Source organism: Pseudophryne corroboree, chromosome 6 (assembly GCF_028390025.1).
Source record: "Pseudophryne corroboree isolate aPseCor3 chromosome 6, aPseCor3.hap2, whole genome shotgun sequence".
Classification (NCBI taxonomy): domain Eukaryota; kingdom Metazoa; phylum Chordata; class Amphibia; order Anura; family Myobatrachidae; genus Pseudophryne; species Pseudophryne corroboree.
This window is the reverse complement of record NC_086449.1, coordinates 696,445,858-696,463,751: the sequence shown is the minus strand read 5'-3', so window position 1 is coordinate 696,463,751 and position 17,894 is coordinate 696,445,858. Positions and strand designations below refer to the sequence as shown.

The 17,894-nt window shown below is 48.2% G+C and overlaps 1 protein-coding gene across 1 annotated transcript in view; it reads right to left on the bottom strand.

Annotated features, from left to right (window-relative positions):
- LOC134933252 (RUN and FYVE domain-containing protein 1-like) overlaps positions 1-17,894 on the bottom strand; it is a 180,436-nt gene that overhangs the window by 47,230 nt on the left and 115,312 nt on the right. The window contains exon 15 of the mRNA XM_063928320.1: positions 2,419-2,513. Within this exon, the coding sequence (XP_063784390.1) occupies positions 2,419-2,513 (95 nt within the window). The remainder of the gene's footprint in view (positions 1-2,418; positions 2,514-17,894) is intronic.

The following is a 17,894-nucleotide window of genomic DNA, read 5'->3' as shown; positions in this document are numbered from 1 at the left end:
TTTGCTAACTTAATTTGTCCTTGGCGTTTTGCCAGATTTACTTGTCTTATACTAAAATCATAGACATTACAGCACAAACACGACTAAAACTGCATTATATGATGTGGAGAATTTTCAGAATATGCATATTCATCCCATTGTAAGTCACTACACAATATTGGCAGGTGTCTTACAATGACAGCCACTGAGATGATGGCTCTTTTGCTAGAAATATCTTATAACAGAGCAGTGTTTCTTTTTTATCAGCAATTCTTACTGAAATCTTTATTTTTTAAATTAACAAATAATGAGGAATATACAGGGAGTAAAACATTGGATATTGAGGGGTATAGACAATATAAATATAGGCCATAGTAACCATTAAGGTTGAGAAAGTTCAGTTACTTCAAATGATAAGGGCCAGAGTTGTCTCTGGTTCGGACTATGGCCCTCATTCTGAGTTGATGGCACGTAACAACTTTTTGCTGCTCGTGCGATCAACTTGACGCCGCCTATGGGGGAGTGTATTTTAGCATAGCAGGGCTGCGATCGCTTGTGCAGCCCTGCTATGCAAAATGTTTCCTGCAAAACAAGACCAGGGTCAGACTTACTTACCCTGTGCGACAGATCCAGCGACGAAGGTTCCGGAATTGACGTTAGACATCCGCCCTCCAAACGCCTGCGTTCGCCTCACCACGTCCGGAAAACGGTCAGTTGACGCCCGGGAACTCCTCCCGCCTGTCAGTCTTCTTGCGATCTCCGCTACGATCACTTTTTCCGCTGGCGGCGTCGATGCCCGGCAACGGCTGTCGCCGGGCAACGACGAGCGTGTGCAATGCGTCTGCCGCGCATGCGCAGTTCCGACCTGTTCAAACCGCTGCGACAAACTGCAGCGTGCGAACGGGTCGGAATGACCCCCTAGAAAAGATCCCGGTCCCTCTGCAACATATTCATGCCACAGGTTTCCATCTACGGTGACAAGTACTTTAGAAAGGATCCGACAAAGCAGTATTCAATGAACGGCCAAATCCGATAGTCGGATTAACATTGTCAGAAAGGACACAGATAGGCGCCCTCCCGGTAAAGACACGGCTCCCTTCCACTAGCAGGTCATCACGGCGGGGAGAGCAGGGAACGCGGCGGCTGCAGCAGCAGCGTAGTAGGAGGATGGGGTGCCACCACCAGACCTCACGGCACTTGGCATACACCCGGCTCCAGCAAGCGAGGTCCCAGCTCCGGCACTGAATGTACCGGTCTCCTCCTCTCAGCTCCTCCTCATCCGTCTCCGCTCCATCTCCTCTCCCGTCCTCCTCACCCACCCGCCGTCTCTTCCTCCTAATCCTCCCCCGTCCCCAAACCCTTTAAAACATGTCCCCGCTTTTTTTAAAGTTGGATTGAGATTGTCGGAAACGGGGCCAAAATCTGTCGGATTTGGCCGGGTTTCCGAAAAATGCACATGGATCTGCGGCTATTCCGCCGATCCACGTGTTTTCCGACAAGTCAGGAATTCCCAACTTGTCTGAAAAAAACAGCCAGCAATGTATAGGTTGAATTTGGATGCAGGGACTGTGTATGTCAGCGGGGGTTCCTGGGAAATAACAGGTGGGGAGGTGATGAAGCAAACGTGGGTGTGTCGCTGTAAGTGGCTGCGTCTAAAGATGCAGAGATGGAAGTGCACAGTTGCAAGACGCTGCAAGTGGACATCTCAGTACTTCTAAAATCGTATATGACACAGATGCGGCAAAAGACACAGCCGTGTTTGCATGCGGAAAGAGTAGACTCCTACTGGGGTGCTGTGTTACTAGCCTTCCTCTGGATTATCAGAGCTACAGTTTAGTAAAAGTTGGACTTAACTGACTTGTGTCTGTTTTTCATAAATCTAACTAAGGGGGAGATGTATGAAGCAGTGAAAAGAGTGGAGAAGGGTGCCAGTGGGGAAGTTGCCCAAATGCATTCTATAATATTATACGTAGCCGCTGTATATGTATGTGGTGTGTGTGTGTGTGTGTGTGTGTGTGTGTGTGTGTGTGTGTGTGTGTGTGTGTGTGTGTATATATATATATATATATATATATATATATATATATATATATATATACATAAGTATATATCTCTATCTATCTCTATCAGCTGATTGGTTGCCATGGGCAACTTCTTCACTCTTTTTGCTACATCATACATCTACCCCTTAATACAGGCATGTCCAAACTGCGGCCCTCCAGCTGTTGTGAAACTACATATCCCAGCATGCCCTGACACAGTTTTGCTGTCAGAGAATGCAAAAGCTGTGTCAGGGCATGCTGTTATGTGTAGTTTCTCAACAGCTGGAGGGCCACAGTTTGGACATGCCTGCCTTAATAACTTCTTCCCTCATTTATCAAGAAGAGATGAAACAATACATACATACATACATACATACATACAGTAATGGAAACCTACTGGCTAAGGTGCTGGCCCATTTCCTGCAATGCCTGTTCCTGTTCATCGCACAGACTATCCAATTGTTTCTTCTCCAGGAGTAATTTATCAAAATCCTGTAGTTGGGAGAATAACGAAGCAGCATTAATCTATAACCAAAATAAACAATGACAACTTTACTAACTACAGAGTATAGGAGGCAAATAAAAATATTAATTAAAAATGTTTTTGTTTATCAAGTCCTAGGGAATTGGGAGAGAAGGAGACAGAACCAAGAGGATAAGGATACAAGTAGGTAAGACACGTCTAATATTGTTCCAGGGAAAAAGCAGAAGAATGTAATTACCATAATTTGCAAATATTTACCAAACATGTATTAACATTTAATTTCTTTTTCATCCACTAGGGCTCACTGGAGTACTCTTGGGATATGAACGGGGCGTTAGCAGGGATAGGCACATTTAAATTAGTAACCCTCCTCCCCCTCCATACTCCCAAGATACCTCTGTGTTTTTTGTGCATCCACAGGGAAGGCACATTCTGGACTCCGCTCCAGATATTTATTATTAAAACTTTTTATTTTTCAACCACAGCTCCTTCCCAGCTTACTAAGAAGCTTGGGTCTGGGACTGTGTGTGCTGCTATAGCAGCAAAAGGCTTGTCGGTGCTTAAGTGGAGAAGCCCCGCCATAGACCTTCATCAGCGTTAGCCGATTCAGCCATGGCTGCAGGAGCAGGTCGGTGCTTGCAGCGCCTCCAGACCCCAGTAGGTGCGGTGCAGAAGGTAAAGAGTGGGCGGTCAGCTCATGCTGCTGCTGCTCCGTGTGTGCCATTTTTTACTATCAGGTGTGGGAGGTTGTAGGGGCTGCGCCCGACACACTCTCCCCAGATCTCCGCTGCTGTGTATGTAACGGCAGTCAGCTCCCGCCGCTCCGTGTGTGACAAATGTGGGAGGGTACAGGGGCTGCGCCCAACACTCTCTCCCCATGCTGTGTATGTAAGAATAGCCGCCGGCCAGTGCAGTCACTTCTCCCCAGCTCTCTCTGCTAGCCGGGGCTTCCTGCACTCGGCAGGGAAGCCGCTGCTCACTACACTGGGTATTAATAAGCAGTGAAGGGGGGGGGAGGGGAACTGTTATGGCGACCCCAGCCAGCGATTCCCTTCAGCATAAGGGGGAGGCGGCCAGGACAGTGTGCTTCTGTTTTAGACCTGTTGTATAGTCTAAGGTAGGCTATTAAGCCTATGAGCATATAATATACATATCTGGGTATGTATTGGGAAAAAAAAAGCACATGGGTGGACGCCATTTTAAAATGACTTCCTGCTTCTTCCTGCAGGAATTTGGTGTCAGTCCTACAACACACGGTCATTGGAGGGGGCAGGGGTGTTAGTAGGTTTTTCAAGTGAAGAACAAACTTTAAAGATAGTGTGTATCAGGGTGCGATGCACTCGAGCTTATACAAACTTCAGTTATTTTTTTTATTGAGTTGTGAGGACTGTTGTTTCACTATATTACTGTCTGTCTGTATGCATGATGACTGGAAAAGCAAACGTAACTTGATAATGTGTTACGTGATGGGACTTCCACTTGCACAGAAAAAAGCGTGAGGCGGCTAAGCTTGATCCAAGGTTAATGCCGTCTGAGCAGCCAGAGTGTGCTCAGGAAAATTCTAGAACTTTGCAGGGTTTACAAAAGTCCATGAATAGTTCAATTCCTAAGAGTAGTCATCGTTTGTCTCATAATTTAACGATTTCCTCTGTGTTACATTCTGATGATACAATGCCAAACCCAATATCTCAGGAAGAAAATAAGATTTTACTCACCGGTAAATCTATTTCTCGTAGTCTGTAGTGGATGCTGGGGACTCCGTAAGGACCATGGGGGATTAGCGGCTCCGCAGGAGACTGGGCACAACTAAAGAAAGCTTTAGGACTACCTGGTGTGCACTGGCTCCTCCCACTAAGACCCTCCTCCAGACCTCAGTTAGGATACTGTGCCCGGAAGAGCTGACACAATAAGGAAGGATTTTGAATCCCGGGTAAGACTCATACCAGCCACACCAATCACACCGTATAACTCGTGATACTATACCCAGTTAACAGTATGATAACAACTGAGCCTCTCAACAGATGGCTCAACAATAACCCTTTAGTTAGGCAATAACTATATACAAGTATTGCAGACAATCCGCACTTGGGATGGGCGCCCAGCATCCACTACGGACTACGAGAAATAGATTTACCGGTGAGTAAAATCTTATTTTCTCTAACGTCCTAAGTGGATGCTGGGGACTCCGTAAGGACCATGGGGATTATACCAAAGCTCCCAAACGGGCGGGAGAGTGCGGGTGACTCTGCAGCACCGAATGAGCAAACTCAAGGTCCTCCTCAGCCAGGGTATCAAACTTGTAGACTCTTGCAAGAGTGTTTTAACCCGACCAAGTAACAGCTCGGCAAATTTGTAAAGCCGAGACCCCTCGGGCAGCCGCCCAAGAAGAGCCCACTTTCCTCGTGAAATGGGCTCACAGATTTAGGGTGCGGCAGTCCAGCCGCAGAATGTGCAAGTTGAATCGTGCTACAGATCCAGCGAGCCATAGTCTGCTTAGAAGCAGGAGCACCCAGCTTGTTGGGGGCATACAGGATAAATAGCGAGTCAGTTTTCCTGACTCCAGCCGTCCTGGAAACATATACTTTTCAGGTCCCTGACTACGTCCAGAAACTTGGAATCCTCAATTCCGCCTTATCCATATAAAATACAGATAAGGGCTTTTGACAAAGCCGCCAATTCTGATACACGCCTGGCCGACGCCAAGGCCCACAGCATGACCACTTTCCACGTGAGGTATTGTAGCTCCACGGATTTAAGTGGCTCAACTCAATGCGACTTCAGGAAATCCAACACTACGTTGAGATCCCACGGTGCCACTGGAGGCACAAACGGGGGCTGACTATGCAGCACTCCCTTAACAAAAGTCTGAACTTCAGGCAGTGAAGCCAGTTCTATTTTGGAAGAAAATCGATAGAGCCGAAATCTGGGCCTTAATGGAACCCAATTTTAGGCCCATAGTCACCTCTGACTTGTAGGAAGTGCAGAAAGGGACCTAGCTGAAATTCCTCCTTTGGGGCCTTACTGGCCTCACAGCACGCAACCTATTTCCGCCATATGCGGTGATAATGGTTTGCGTTCACTTCTTTCCTAGCTTTAAATAGCGTAGGGATAACTTCCTCCGGAATGACCTTTTCCTTCAGGATCCGGCGTTCAACCGCCATGCCGTCAAACGCAGCCACGGTACGTCTTGGAACAGACAGGCCCCCTGCTGCAGCAGGTCCTGTCTGAGCGGCAGAGGCCATGGGTCCTCTGAGATCATTTCTTGGAGTTCTGGGTACCAAGCTCTTCTTGGCCACCCGGAACTTCTTACTCCTCTCCTTCTTATTATTCTCATTACCCTGGGTATGAGAGGCAGAGAAGGGAACACATACACCGACTGGTACACCCACGGTGTTACCAGAGCGTCCACAGCTATCGCCTGAGGGTCCCTTGACCTGGCGCAATATCTTTGTAGCTTTTTGTTGAGGCGGGACGCCATCCTGTCCACCTGTGGCCTTTCCCCACGGTGTACGATCATTTGGAAGACTTCTAGATGAAGTCCCCACTCTCTCGGGTGGAGGTCGTGTCTGCTGAGAAAGTCTGCTTCTCAGTTGTCCACTCCGGAAATGAACACTGCTGACAGTGCTAACACATGATTTTCCGCCCATCGGAGAATCCTTGTGGCTTCTGCCATCACCATCCTGCTTCTTGTGCCGCCCTGTCGGTTTACATGAGCGACCGCCGTGATGTTGTCTGACTGGATCAGCACTGGCCGGTGTTGAAGCAGGGGTCTAGCCTGACTTAGGGCATTGTAAATGGCCCATAGTTCCAGAACATTTATGTGTAGGGAAGTCTCCTGACTTTTCCATAGGCCTTGGAAGTTTCTTCCCTGTGTGACTGCCCTCCAGCCTTGAAGGCTGGCATCCGTGGTCACCAGGACCCAGTCCTGTATGCCGAAACTGCGGCCCCCTAGAAGATGAGCACTCTGCAGTCACCACCACAGCGACACCCTGGCCCTTGGAGACAGGGTTATCCGCCGATGCATCTGAGGATGCGACCCGGACCACTTGTCCAACAGATCCCACTGGAAGATCCTTGCATGGGACTTGGCGAATGGAAATTCTTCGTAAGAAGCTACCATCTTTCCCAAGGCTCGCGTGCATAGATGCACCGATACCTGTATTTGTATTAGGAGGTCTCCGTCTAGAGACGCCAACTCCTTGGACTTCTCCTCCGGGAGAAACCCTTTTTATCCTGTTCTGTGTCCAGAACCATACCCAGGAACAGTAGACGCGTCGTAGGAACCAGCTACGACTTTGGAATATTCAGAATCCAGCCGTGCTGTTGTATCACTTCTCGAGATAGTGCTACTCCGACGAACAACTGCTCCCTGGACCTCGCCTTTATAAGGAGATCGTCCAAGTACGGGATAAGTACTTCGGCCATTACCTTGGTAAATACCCTCGGTGCCGGGGACAGATCCACGGCAACGTCTGGAATTGGTAATGACAATCCTGTACCACAATTTTGAGGTACACCTGGTGACGAGGGTAAATAGGGACATGCAGGTAAGTATCCTTGATGTCCAGCGATACCCTGAAATTTTCCAGGCTTGCAATAATCGCCCTGAGCGATTCCATTTTGAACTTGAACCTTCGTATATAAGTGTTCAAGGATTTCAATTTTAGAATGGGTCTCACCGAACCGTCTGGTTTCGGTACCACAACATTTTGGAATAGTAACCCCGGCCTTGTTGAAGGAGGGGTACCTTGATTTCACCTGCTGGAAGTACAGCTTGTGAATTGCCGCCAGTACTACCTTTCTCCGAGGGCAGCAGGCAAGGCTGATGTGAGGCAACGGCGAGGGGGAGTCGTCTCGAACTCCAGCCTGTATCCCTGTGATACTACTTGCAGAACCTAGGGATCCACCTGTGGGCAAGCCCACTGATCCCTGCAGTTCCCGAGACGCGCCCCCACCGCACCTGTCTCCACCTGTGGAGCCCCGGCGTCATGCGGTGGACTCAGAGGAAGCGAGGGAAGATATTTGATCCTGGAACTGGCTGACTGGTGCAGCTTTTTCTCCTTCTTCCCTTGTCTCTGTGCAGAAAGAAAGCGCCTTTGACCCGCTTGCTTTTCTGAAGCCGAAAGGACTGTACCTGAAAATACGGTGCTTTCTTTAGGCTTTTGTGAGGAAACCTGAGGTATAAATTTTTCTTCCCAGCTGTTGCTGTGGATACGAGGTCCCAGAGACCATCCCCAAACAATTCCTCACCCTTATAAGGCAGAATCTCCATGTGCCTTTTAAATGCAGTATCACCTGTCCACTGCCGGGTTTCTACTACCCTCCTGGCAGAATGGACATTGCATTAATTCTGGATGCCAGCCGGCAAATATCCCTCTGTGCATCCTTTATATATAAGACAACGTCTTAAATATGCTCAATGTTAGCAAAAAATTATCCCTGTCTTAGCGTATTAATATTATCTGACAGGGTGTCAGACCACGCTGCAGCAGCACTATTTATGCTGAGGCAATTGCAGGTTTCAGTATATAACCTGAGTGTGTAAATACAGACTTCAGGATCGCCTCCTGCTTTTTATCAGCAGGTTCCTTCAAGGTGGCCGTATCCTAAGACGGCAGTGCCACCTTTTGACAAACGTGTGAGCGCCTTATCCACCCTAAGGGATATCTCCCAACGTGACCTATCCTCTGGCGGGAAAGGGTACGCCATCAGTAACTTTTTAGAAATTACCAGTTTCTTATCGGGGGAAACCACGCTTCTTTACACACTTCATACATTCATCTGATGGGGGAACAAAACACTGGCTGTTTTTTCTCCCCAAAAATAAAACCCCTTTTATGTGGTACTTGGGTTCAAGTCAGAAAATGCGTAACACATTTTTTCATTGCCGAGATCATGTAACGGATGTTCCTAGTGGATTGTGTATATGTCTCAACCTCGTCGACACTGGAGTCAGACTCCGTGTCGACATCTGTGTCTGCCATCTGAGGTAACGGGCGTTGTTTGAGCCCCTGATGGCCTTTGAGACGCCTGGGCAGACGCGGGCTGAGAAGCCGGCTGTCCCACAGCTGTTACGTCATCCAGCCTTTTATGTAGGGAGTTGACACTGTCGGTTAATACCTTCCACCTATCCATCCACTCTGGTGTCGGCCCCACAGGGGGCGACATCCCATTTATCGGCCTCTGCTCCGCCTCCACGTAACCTTCCTCATCCAACATGTCGACACAGCCGTACCGACACACCGCACACACACAGGGAATGCTCTGACTGAGGACAGGACCCCACAAAGTCCTTTGGGGAGACCGAGAGAGAGTATGCCAGCACACACCAGAGCGCTATATAATGCAGGGATTAACACTATAACTGAGTGATTTTTCCCCAAATAGCTGCTTGTATACATATATTGCGCCTAAATTTAGTGCCCCCCCTCTCTTTTTAACCCTTTGAGCCTGAAAACTACAGGGGAGAGTCTGGGGAGCTGTCTTCCAGCTGCACTGTGAAGAGAAAATGGCGCCAGTGTGCTGAGGGAGAAGCCCCGCCCCCTTTTCGGCGGACTTTCTCCCGCTTTTTCTGTGATACTGGCAGGGGTAATTTTACATCTATATAGCCTCTGGGACTATATATGATGTATATTTTGCCAGCCAAGGTGTTATTTATTGCCCTCGGGGCGCCCCCCCCCAGCGCCCTGCACCCATCAGTGACTGAAGTGTGAGGTGTACATGAGGAGCAATGGCGCACAGCTGCAGTGCTGTGCGCTACCTTGGTGAAGACCGAAGTCTTCTGCCGCCGATTTTCCGGACCTTCTTCGCGCTTCTGGCTCTGTAAGGGGGACGGCGGCGCGGCTCCGGGAACGAACACCAAGGTCGGGTCCTGCGGTCGATCCCTCTGGAGCTAATGGTGTCCAGTAGCCTAAGAAGCCCAAACTACCACCTGTTAGGTAGGTTCGCTTCTTCTCCCCTTAGTCCCTCGCTGCAGTGAGTCTGTTGCCAGCAGATCTCACTGAAAATAAAAAATCTAAATATACTTTCTTTCTAGGTGCTCAGGAGAGCCCCTAGTGTGCATCCAGCTCGGCCGGGCACAAGAATCTAACTGAGGTCTGGAGGAGGGTCTTAGTGGGAGGAGCCAGTGCACACCAGGTAGTCCTAAAGCTTTCTTTAGTTGTGCCCAGTCTCCTGCGGAGCCGCTAATCCCCCATGGTCCTTACGGAGTCCCCAGCATCCACTTAGGACGTTAGAGAAAAGGAGGAAGGTGAATTGGGCCAGGAGTCAGATATTGAGGTCACGGATAGCACGGGCATTGATTATTTCATCAGAGCAGTACGCCAGGTGTTAGATTTCACTGAGAATGAGGAGCCTCTGTCGAAAGATAGTTTTATTTACTAAGAGACAAAGGGCGACTGTGTGTTTTCCTTATTCAGATTCTCTTAATAAGCAGTTGACGGAAGCATAGCAAAATCCAGATAAACGCTTTTCTGTGCCAAAGCAATTTCTGTCTAACTACCCTTTCCCACAGGCTATGACAACTAAAGGGAAAATTCACCACCAGTGAATTCTACAGTTTCAAAACTTTCAAAGAAGTTAACTATTCCAGTCCCAGCTGCAACAACACTTAAAGACCCGTCGGAGCGTAAGCTGGAGGCCATGCTAAAGTCCATTTATACAGCAGCAGGAGTGTTGCTTAGACCTGCTTTAGTTGAGTTTGGGTTAACAAGGCTGTAGTTGCATGGGCAAAACAGCTCAAGTTAGGCCTACAACAAGATCTTTCCTCAGACCAGCTTCTACTTCTAACCAATCACATTTGCGAATCGGCTGAGTATTTGGCTATGGCATCTATGTATGTTGGACAAGTAAGTTCTCGGATCAGCCTCTATTATTGCGGCCCATCGGGCACTTTGGTTGCGGTCTTGGCAGGCCAAGGCTGAGTCTAAACAAGGAATAGATGTGTTGCCTTATACTGGCAATATGTTATTTGGTCCTAAATTGGACAAATGGATTTCTCAGGCTACAAGGGTAAAATCTGTGTTCCTACCGTTGCCCACACCAGTTCCTAAAAGGAAGTATGCTGGACCAGCGTTCAGATCTTTTAGACCTCAGTCCTTTCGAGGCCGTGCTCGAGGAACAACCGTACAGATAAGACATGGTAGAGGACGTGGTTTTGAACAAACCACTAACCGTCGTCAACGAACAAAGCCAGCTGACAAACCAGTGGCATGACGGGCTTCCAGCCCATCTCGGATCTTCAGTTGTGGAAGCATGCCTTCAAACATTTAACTTGGCATGGTTTCAGACATCCACAGATCGGTGGATCCGTAATTGAGTGTACAAGGGTTACAAAATAGAGTTTGATTGTCTACCACCAATGCGTTTTTTTCACGACAGGTCTGCCTGTGTCAGGAGACAATAAGGCAGTTCTGCAGAACCCTATTCAGTCTCTCGTAGATTCATCAGTTTTGATTCAGGTACCAATACACCAACAAGGTCAAGGTTTTTATTCCAATCTTTTTGTAGTACCAAAGCCGGACGGCTCGGTCAGACCGATATTGAACCTAAAGGGACTCAATCAGTACGTCACTTACTACAGGTTCAAGATGGAATTGCAGTGATCAGTGATTGCAGGTTTAGAACCAAAGGAATTCATGATTTCACTGGATCTCAAGGATGCGTAACTTACACATCCCAATTTGGTCACTGCATCAGGTGTACTTAAGGTTTGCAGTACAGCAAAACCACTATCAATTTTAGGCACTACTGTTTGGCCTCTCATCGGCGCCTCGTGTATTCACAAAAGTAATGTCTGTGATGACTGCTCATCTCAGATCCCTGGGAGTGATAATAGTTCCGTACTTGGACGACCTACTCATCAAGGCTTCGTCTCAACAAATGCTCCTTCCAAATGCCTTACTAACGTACAACGTCCTAGTACAGCAACTAAAAGATCAAGCCTTGTCCCGTCTCAATCAATTACATTTCTGAGAATGATTCTGGATATGGTAAATCAACGGATTTACCTTCCAGAGGTGAAAACACAAAGTATTCGTCATCTTTCAAAGTACTTGAGTTCTGAAGATTTCACTCACGTCCTTTTCAGCTATATGTTCTCGCACAGTGGTCAGGGTCTCATCTACAAATTCATCAAATGGTGCGTTTGTCTCCAAGGGCCACAGTTTCGCTGCTCTAGTGGCTCCAAATAAGACATCTCACAGTGGGAAAAAAATTCGGAGTCTGGAATTGGATAATTCTGATGACGGATGCAAGTATCAGTGGTTGGGGAGCAGTGGTCCTGCGTTTTTAGTTTCAGGGTCTATGGTCAGACCGAGAAAGATTACTGTCAAAAATTGCCATGCAACTCAGAGCAATTTTCAACACTCTGCCACAGGCAGATCACATGCTCTAGTCTCAGATTGTTCATGTTCAGTCAGCCAACGCGATGGCAGTCGCATACAACAACAAACAAGGACGGTCTAGAAGTCGCATGGCCACGCAAGAAGTTGCTCGAATCCTGAATTGGGCCGAGCATCACCAAGTGATATCAGCAGTGTTTATTCCAGGAGTGGACAACTGGGAAGCAGATTATCTCAGTCGTCATGATTTTCATCCAGGAGAATGGGCTTTACATCCAGAAGTGTTCTAGATGTTAGTCCAGCGGTGGGGTTACCCACAGGTGGATCTAATGGCATCGCACCAAAATCATCAGACACCCAAGTATGTGTCCAGAACAAGAGATACAAGGACAGTGGCCGTGGATGCTCTCACGATAACGTGGCCGTACAGCCTCGTGTATCTATTTCCACCATTTCCGCTGTTTCCTCGGTTGCTAAAGCGGATCAAAAGAGAGTCCACACAACCGTCATACTAGTGGCGCCTCACTGGCCTCAGAGAGCTTTGTTCTCAGATCTCCACGGTCTACTTGCAGATGATCGGTGGGCGCTTCCGCTACATTCAGACCTGCTGCAACAAGGTCCGTTTGTTTACCCCGATTTAGCGAGGCTGCGTTTGACGGGGTGGCTGTTGAAACTGCTCTCTTAAAATGAGAGGGCATTCCAGAGTCAGTTATACCAACCAGGTTACGTGCTAGGAAGCCAGTTACAGCAGCTCATTATCAAAGGATTTGGTGAGCTTATATTGGTTGGTGGGAATCTCAGAAGATTGCGACATCTTCTTTCAAGTTATCTCGTCTTTTGCTATTTTTACAGATGGGGTTAGATGAAGGACTATGTTTAGCAACACTATAGGTGCAGGTTTCTGCTTTGTCAATTTTCTTGCAAGGTGTCCTTAGAGTTCAACCTCTGTTTATACCACCTACAGCTCCATTGGACTTGAAACTAGTTTTAGACTTTTTGCAGTCTAAAATTTTTGAACCCTTACAACTAGAGATGAGCGGGTTCGGTTCCTCAAGGTTTACACGGGTCCGAGCCAGCCTCGGATCTTCCCGCCTTGCTCGGTTAACACGAACGCGCCTGAACGTCATCATCCCGCTGTCGTATTCTCGCGAGATTCGTATTGCATATAAAGAGCCGCGCGTCGCCGCCATTTTCACTCGTGCATTGGAGATGATAGCGAGAGGACGTGGCTGCGTTCTCTCAGTTTCTGTGTTCAGTGTGCTGCAAATATCTGTGCTCAGTGTGCTGCAAATATCTACGTTCTCTGCCTGAAAACGCTCCATATATGTGCTGCATTGTAGTTGTGCGCAGTATATAGTAGGAGGACAGTGCAGAATTTTGCTGATCACCAGTATATATATATATATATATATATATATATAGCAGTACGGTACAGTAGTCCATTGCTCTACCTCTGTGTCGTCAAGTATACTATCCATATCTGTGCTGCATTGTAGTTGTGCGCAGTATATAGTAGGAGGACAGTGCAGAATTTTGCTGATCACCAGTATATATATATATATATATATATATATATATATAGCTGTACGGTACAGTAGGCCATTGCTATTGATATATTACTGCATATAATTCCACACATTAAAAGATGGAGAACAAAAATGTGGAGGGTAAAATAGGGAAAGATCAAGATCCACTTCCACCTCGTGCTGAAGCTGCTGCCACTAGTCATGGCCGAGACGATGAAATGCCATCAACGTCGTCTGCCAAGACCGAAGTCCAATGTCATAGTAGAGAGCATGTAAAATCCAAAAAACAAAAGTTCAGTAAAATGACCCAAAAATCTAAATTAAAAGCGACTGAGGAGAAGCATAAACCTGCCAATATGCCATTTACGATTTGGAATGGCAAGGAACGGCTGAGGCCCTGGCCTATGTTCATGACTAGTGGTTCAGCTTCACATGAGGATGGAAGCACTCATCCTCCCGCTAGGAAAAAATAAGATTTTACTCACCGGTAAATCTATTTCTCGTAGTCTGTAGTGGATGCTGGGGACTCCGTAAGGACCATGGGGGATTAGCGGCTCCGCAGGAGACTGGGCACAACTAAAGAAAGCTTTAGGACTACCTGGTGTGCACTGGCTCCTCCCACTAAGACCCTCCTCCAGACCTCAGTTAGGATACTGTGCCCGGAAGAGCTGACACAATAAGGAAGGATTTTGAATCCCGGGTAAGACTCATACCAGCCACACCAATCACACCGTATAACTCGTGATACTATACCCAGTTAACAGTATGATAACAACTGAGCCTCTCCACAGATGGCTCAACAATAACCCTTTAGTTAGGCAATAACTATATACAAGTATTGCAGACAATCCGCACTTGGGATGGGCGCCCAGCATCCACTACGGACTACGAAAAATAGATTTACCGGTGAGTAAAATCTTATTTTCTCTAACGTCCTAAGTGGATGCTGGGGACTCCGTAAGGACCATGGGGATTATACCAAAGCTCCCAAACGGGCGGGAGAGTGCGGGTGACTCTGCAGCACCGAATGAGCAAACTCAAGGTCCTCCTCAGCCAGGGTATCAAACTTGTAGACTCTTGCAAGAGTGTTTTAACCCGACCAAGTAACAGCTCGGCAAATTTGTAAAGCCGAGACCCCTCGGGCAGCCGCCCAAGAAGAGCCCACTTTCCTCGTGGAATGGGCTTTCACAGATTTAGGGTGCGGCAGTCCAGCCGCAGAATGTGCAAGTTGAATCGTGCTACAGATCCAGCGAGCCATAGTCTGCTTAGAAGCAGGAGCACCCAGCTTGTTGGGTGCATACAGGATAAATAGCGAGTCAGTTTTCCTGACTCCAGCCGTCCTGGAAACATACTTTTCAGGGCCCTGACTACGTCCAGAAACTTGGAATCCTCCAAGTCCCAAGTAGCCGCAGGCACCACAATAGGTTGGTTCACATGAAAAACTGCTACCACCTTTGGAAGGAATTGGGAACGAGTCCTCAATTCCGCCTTATCCATATAAAATACAGATAAGGGCTTTTGACAAAGCCGCCAATTCTGATACACGCCTGGCCGACGCCAAGGCCCACAGCATGACCACTTTCCACGTGAGGTATTGTAGCTCCACGGATTTAAGTGGCTCAACTCAATGCGACTTCAGGAAATCCAACACTACGTTGAGATCCCACGGTGCAACTGGAGGCACAAACGGGGGCTGACTATGCAGCACTCCCTTAACAAAAGTCTGAACTTCAGGCAGTGAAGCCAGTTCTATTTTGGAAGAAAATCGATAGAGCCGAAATCTGGGCCTTAATGGAACCCAATTTTAGGCCCATAGTCACCTCTGACTTGTAGGAAGTGCAGAAAGCGACCTAGCTGAAATTCCTCCTTTGGGGCCTTACTGGCCTCACAGCACGCAACCTATTTCCGCCATATGCGGTGATAATGGTTTGCGTTCACTTCTTTCCTAGCTTTAAATAGCGTAGGGATAACTTCCTCCGGAATGACCTTTTCCTTCAGGATCCGGCGTACAACCGCCATGCCGTCAAACGCAGCCGCGGTACGTCTTGGAACAGACAGGCCCCCTGCTGCAGCAGGTCCTGTCTGAGCGGCAGAGGCCATGGGTCCTCTGAGATCATTTCTTGGAGTTCTGGGTACCAAGCTCTTCTTGGCCACCCGGAACTTCTTACTCCTCTCCTTCTTATTATTCTCATTACCCTGGGTATGAGAGGCAGAGAAGGGAACACATACACCGACTGGTACACCCACGGTGTTACCAGAGCGTCCACAGCTATCGCCTGAGGGTCCCTTGACCTGGCGCAATATCTTTGTAGCTTTTTGTTGAGGCGGGACGCCATCCTGTCCACCTGTGGCCTTTCCCCACGGTGTACAATCATTTGGAAGACTCCTGGATGAAGTCCCCACTCTCTCGGGTGGAGGTCGTGTCTGCTGAGAAAGTCTGCTTCTCAGTTGTCCACTCCGGGAATGAACACTGCTGACAGTGCTAACACATGATTTTCCGCCCATCGGAGAATCCTTGTGGCTTCTGCCATCACCATCCTGCTTCTTGTGCCGCCCTGTCGGTTTACATGAGCGACCGCCGTGATGTTGTCTGACTGGATCAGCACCGGCCGGTGTTGAAGCAGGGGTCTAGCCTGACTTAGGGCATTGTAAATGGCCCATAGTTCCAGAACATTTATGTGTAGGGAAGTCTCCTGACTTTTCCATAGGCCTTGGAAGTTTCTTCCCTGTGTGACTGCCCCCCAGCCTTGAAGGCTGGCATCCGTGGTCACCAGGACCCAGTCCTGTATGCCGAATCTGCGGCCCCCTAGAAGATGAGCACTCTGCAGTCACCACCACAGCGACACCCTGGCCCTTGGAGACAGGGTTATCCGCCGATGCATCTGAGGATGCGACCCGGACCACTTGTCCAACAGATCCCACTGGAAGATCCTTGCATGGGACTTAGCGAATGGAAATTCTTCGTAAGAAGCTACCATCTTTCCCAAGGCTCGCGTGCATAGATGCACCGATACCTGTATTTGTATTAGGAGGTCTCCGTCTAGAGACGCCAACTCCTTGGACTTCTCCTCCGGGAGAAACCCTTTTTATCCTGTTCTGTGTCCAGAACCATACCCAGGAACAGTAGACGCGTCGTAGGAACCAGCTGCGACTTTGGAATATTCAGAATCCAGCCGTGCTGTTGTATCACTTCTCGAGATAGTGCTACTCCGACGAACAACTGCTCCCTGGACCTCGCCTTTATAAGGAGATCGTCCAAGTACGGGATAAGTACTTCGGCCATTACCTTGGTAAATACCCTCGGTGCCGGGGACAGATCCACGGCAACGTCTGGAATTGGTAATGACAATCCTGTACCACAATTTTGAGGTACACCTGGTGACGAGGGTAAATAGGGACATGCAGGTAAGTATCCTTGATGTCCAGTGATACCCTGAAATTTTCCAGGCTTGCAATAATCTCCCTGAGCGATTCCATTTTGAACTTGAACCTTCGTATATAAGTGTTCAAGGATTTCAATTTTAGAATGGGTCTCACCGAACCGTCTGGTTTCGGTACCACAACATTTTGGAATAGTAACCCCGGCCTTGTTGAAGGAGGGGTACCTTGATTTCACCTGCTGGAAGTACAGCTTGTGAATTGCCGCCAGTACTACCTTTCTCCGAGGGCAGCAGGCAAGGCTGATGTGAGGCAACGGCGAGGGGGAGTCGTCTCGAACTCCAGCCTGTATCCCTGTGATACTACTTGCAGAACCTAGGGATCCACCTGTGGGCAAGCCCACTGATCCCTGCAGTTCCCGAGACGCGCCCCCACCGCACCTGTCTCCACCTGTGGAGCCCCAGCGTCATGCGGTGGACTCAGAGGAAGCGAGGGAAGATATTTGATCCTGGAACTGGCTGACTGGTGCAGCTTTTTCCTTCTTCCCTTGTCTCTGTGCAGAAAGAAAGCGCCTTTGACCCGCTTGCTTTTCTGAAGCCGAAAGGACTGTATCTGAAAATACGGTGCTTTCTTTAGGCTTTTGTGAGGAAACCTGAGGTAAAAAAATGTCTTCCCAGCTGTTGCTGTGGATACGAGGTCCCAGAGACCATCCCCAAACAATTCCTCACCCTTATAAGGCAGAATCTCCATGTGCCTTTTAAATGCAGTATCACCTGTCCACTGCCGGGTTTCTACTACCCTCCTGGCAGAATGGACATTGCATTAATTCTGGATGCCAGCCGGCAAATATCCCTCTGTGCATCCTTTATATATAAGACAACGTCTTAAATATGCTCAATGTTAGCAAAATATTATCCCTGTCTTAGCGTATTAATATTATCTGACAGGGTGTCAGACCACGCTGCAGCAGCACTATTTATGCTGAGGCAATTGCAGGTTTCAGTATATAACCTGAGTGTGTAAATACAGACTTAAGGATCGCCTCCTGCTTTTTATCAGCAGGTTCCTTCAAGGTGGCCGTATCCTAAGACGGCAGTGCCACCTTTTGACAAACGTGTGAGCGCCTTATCCACCCTAAGGGATA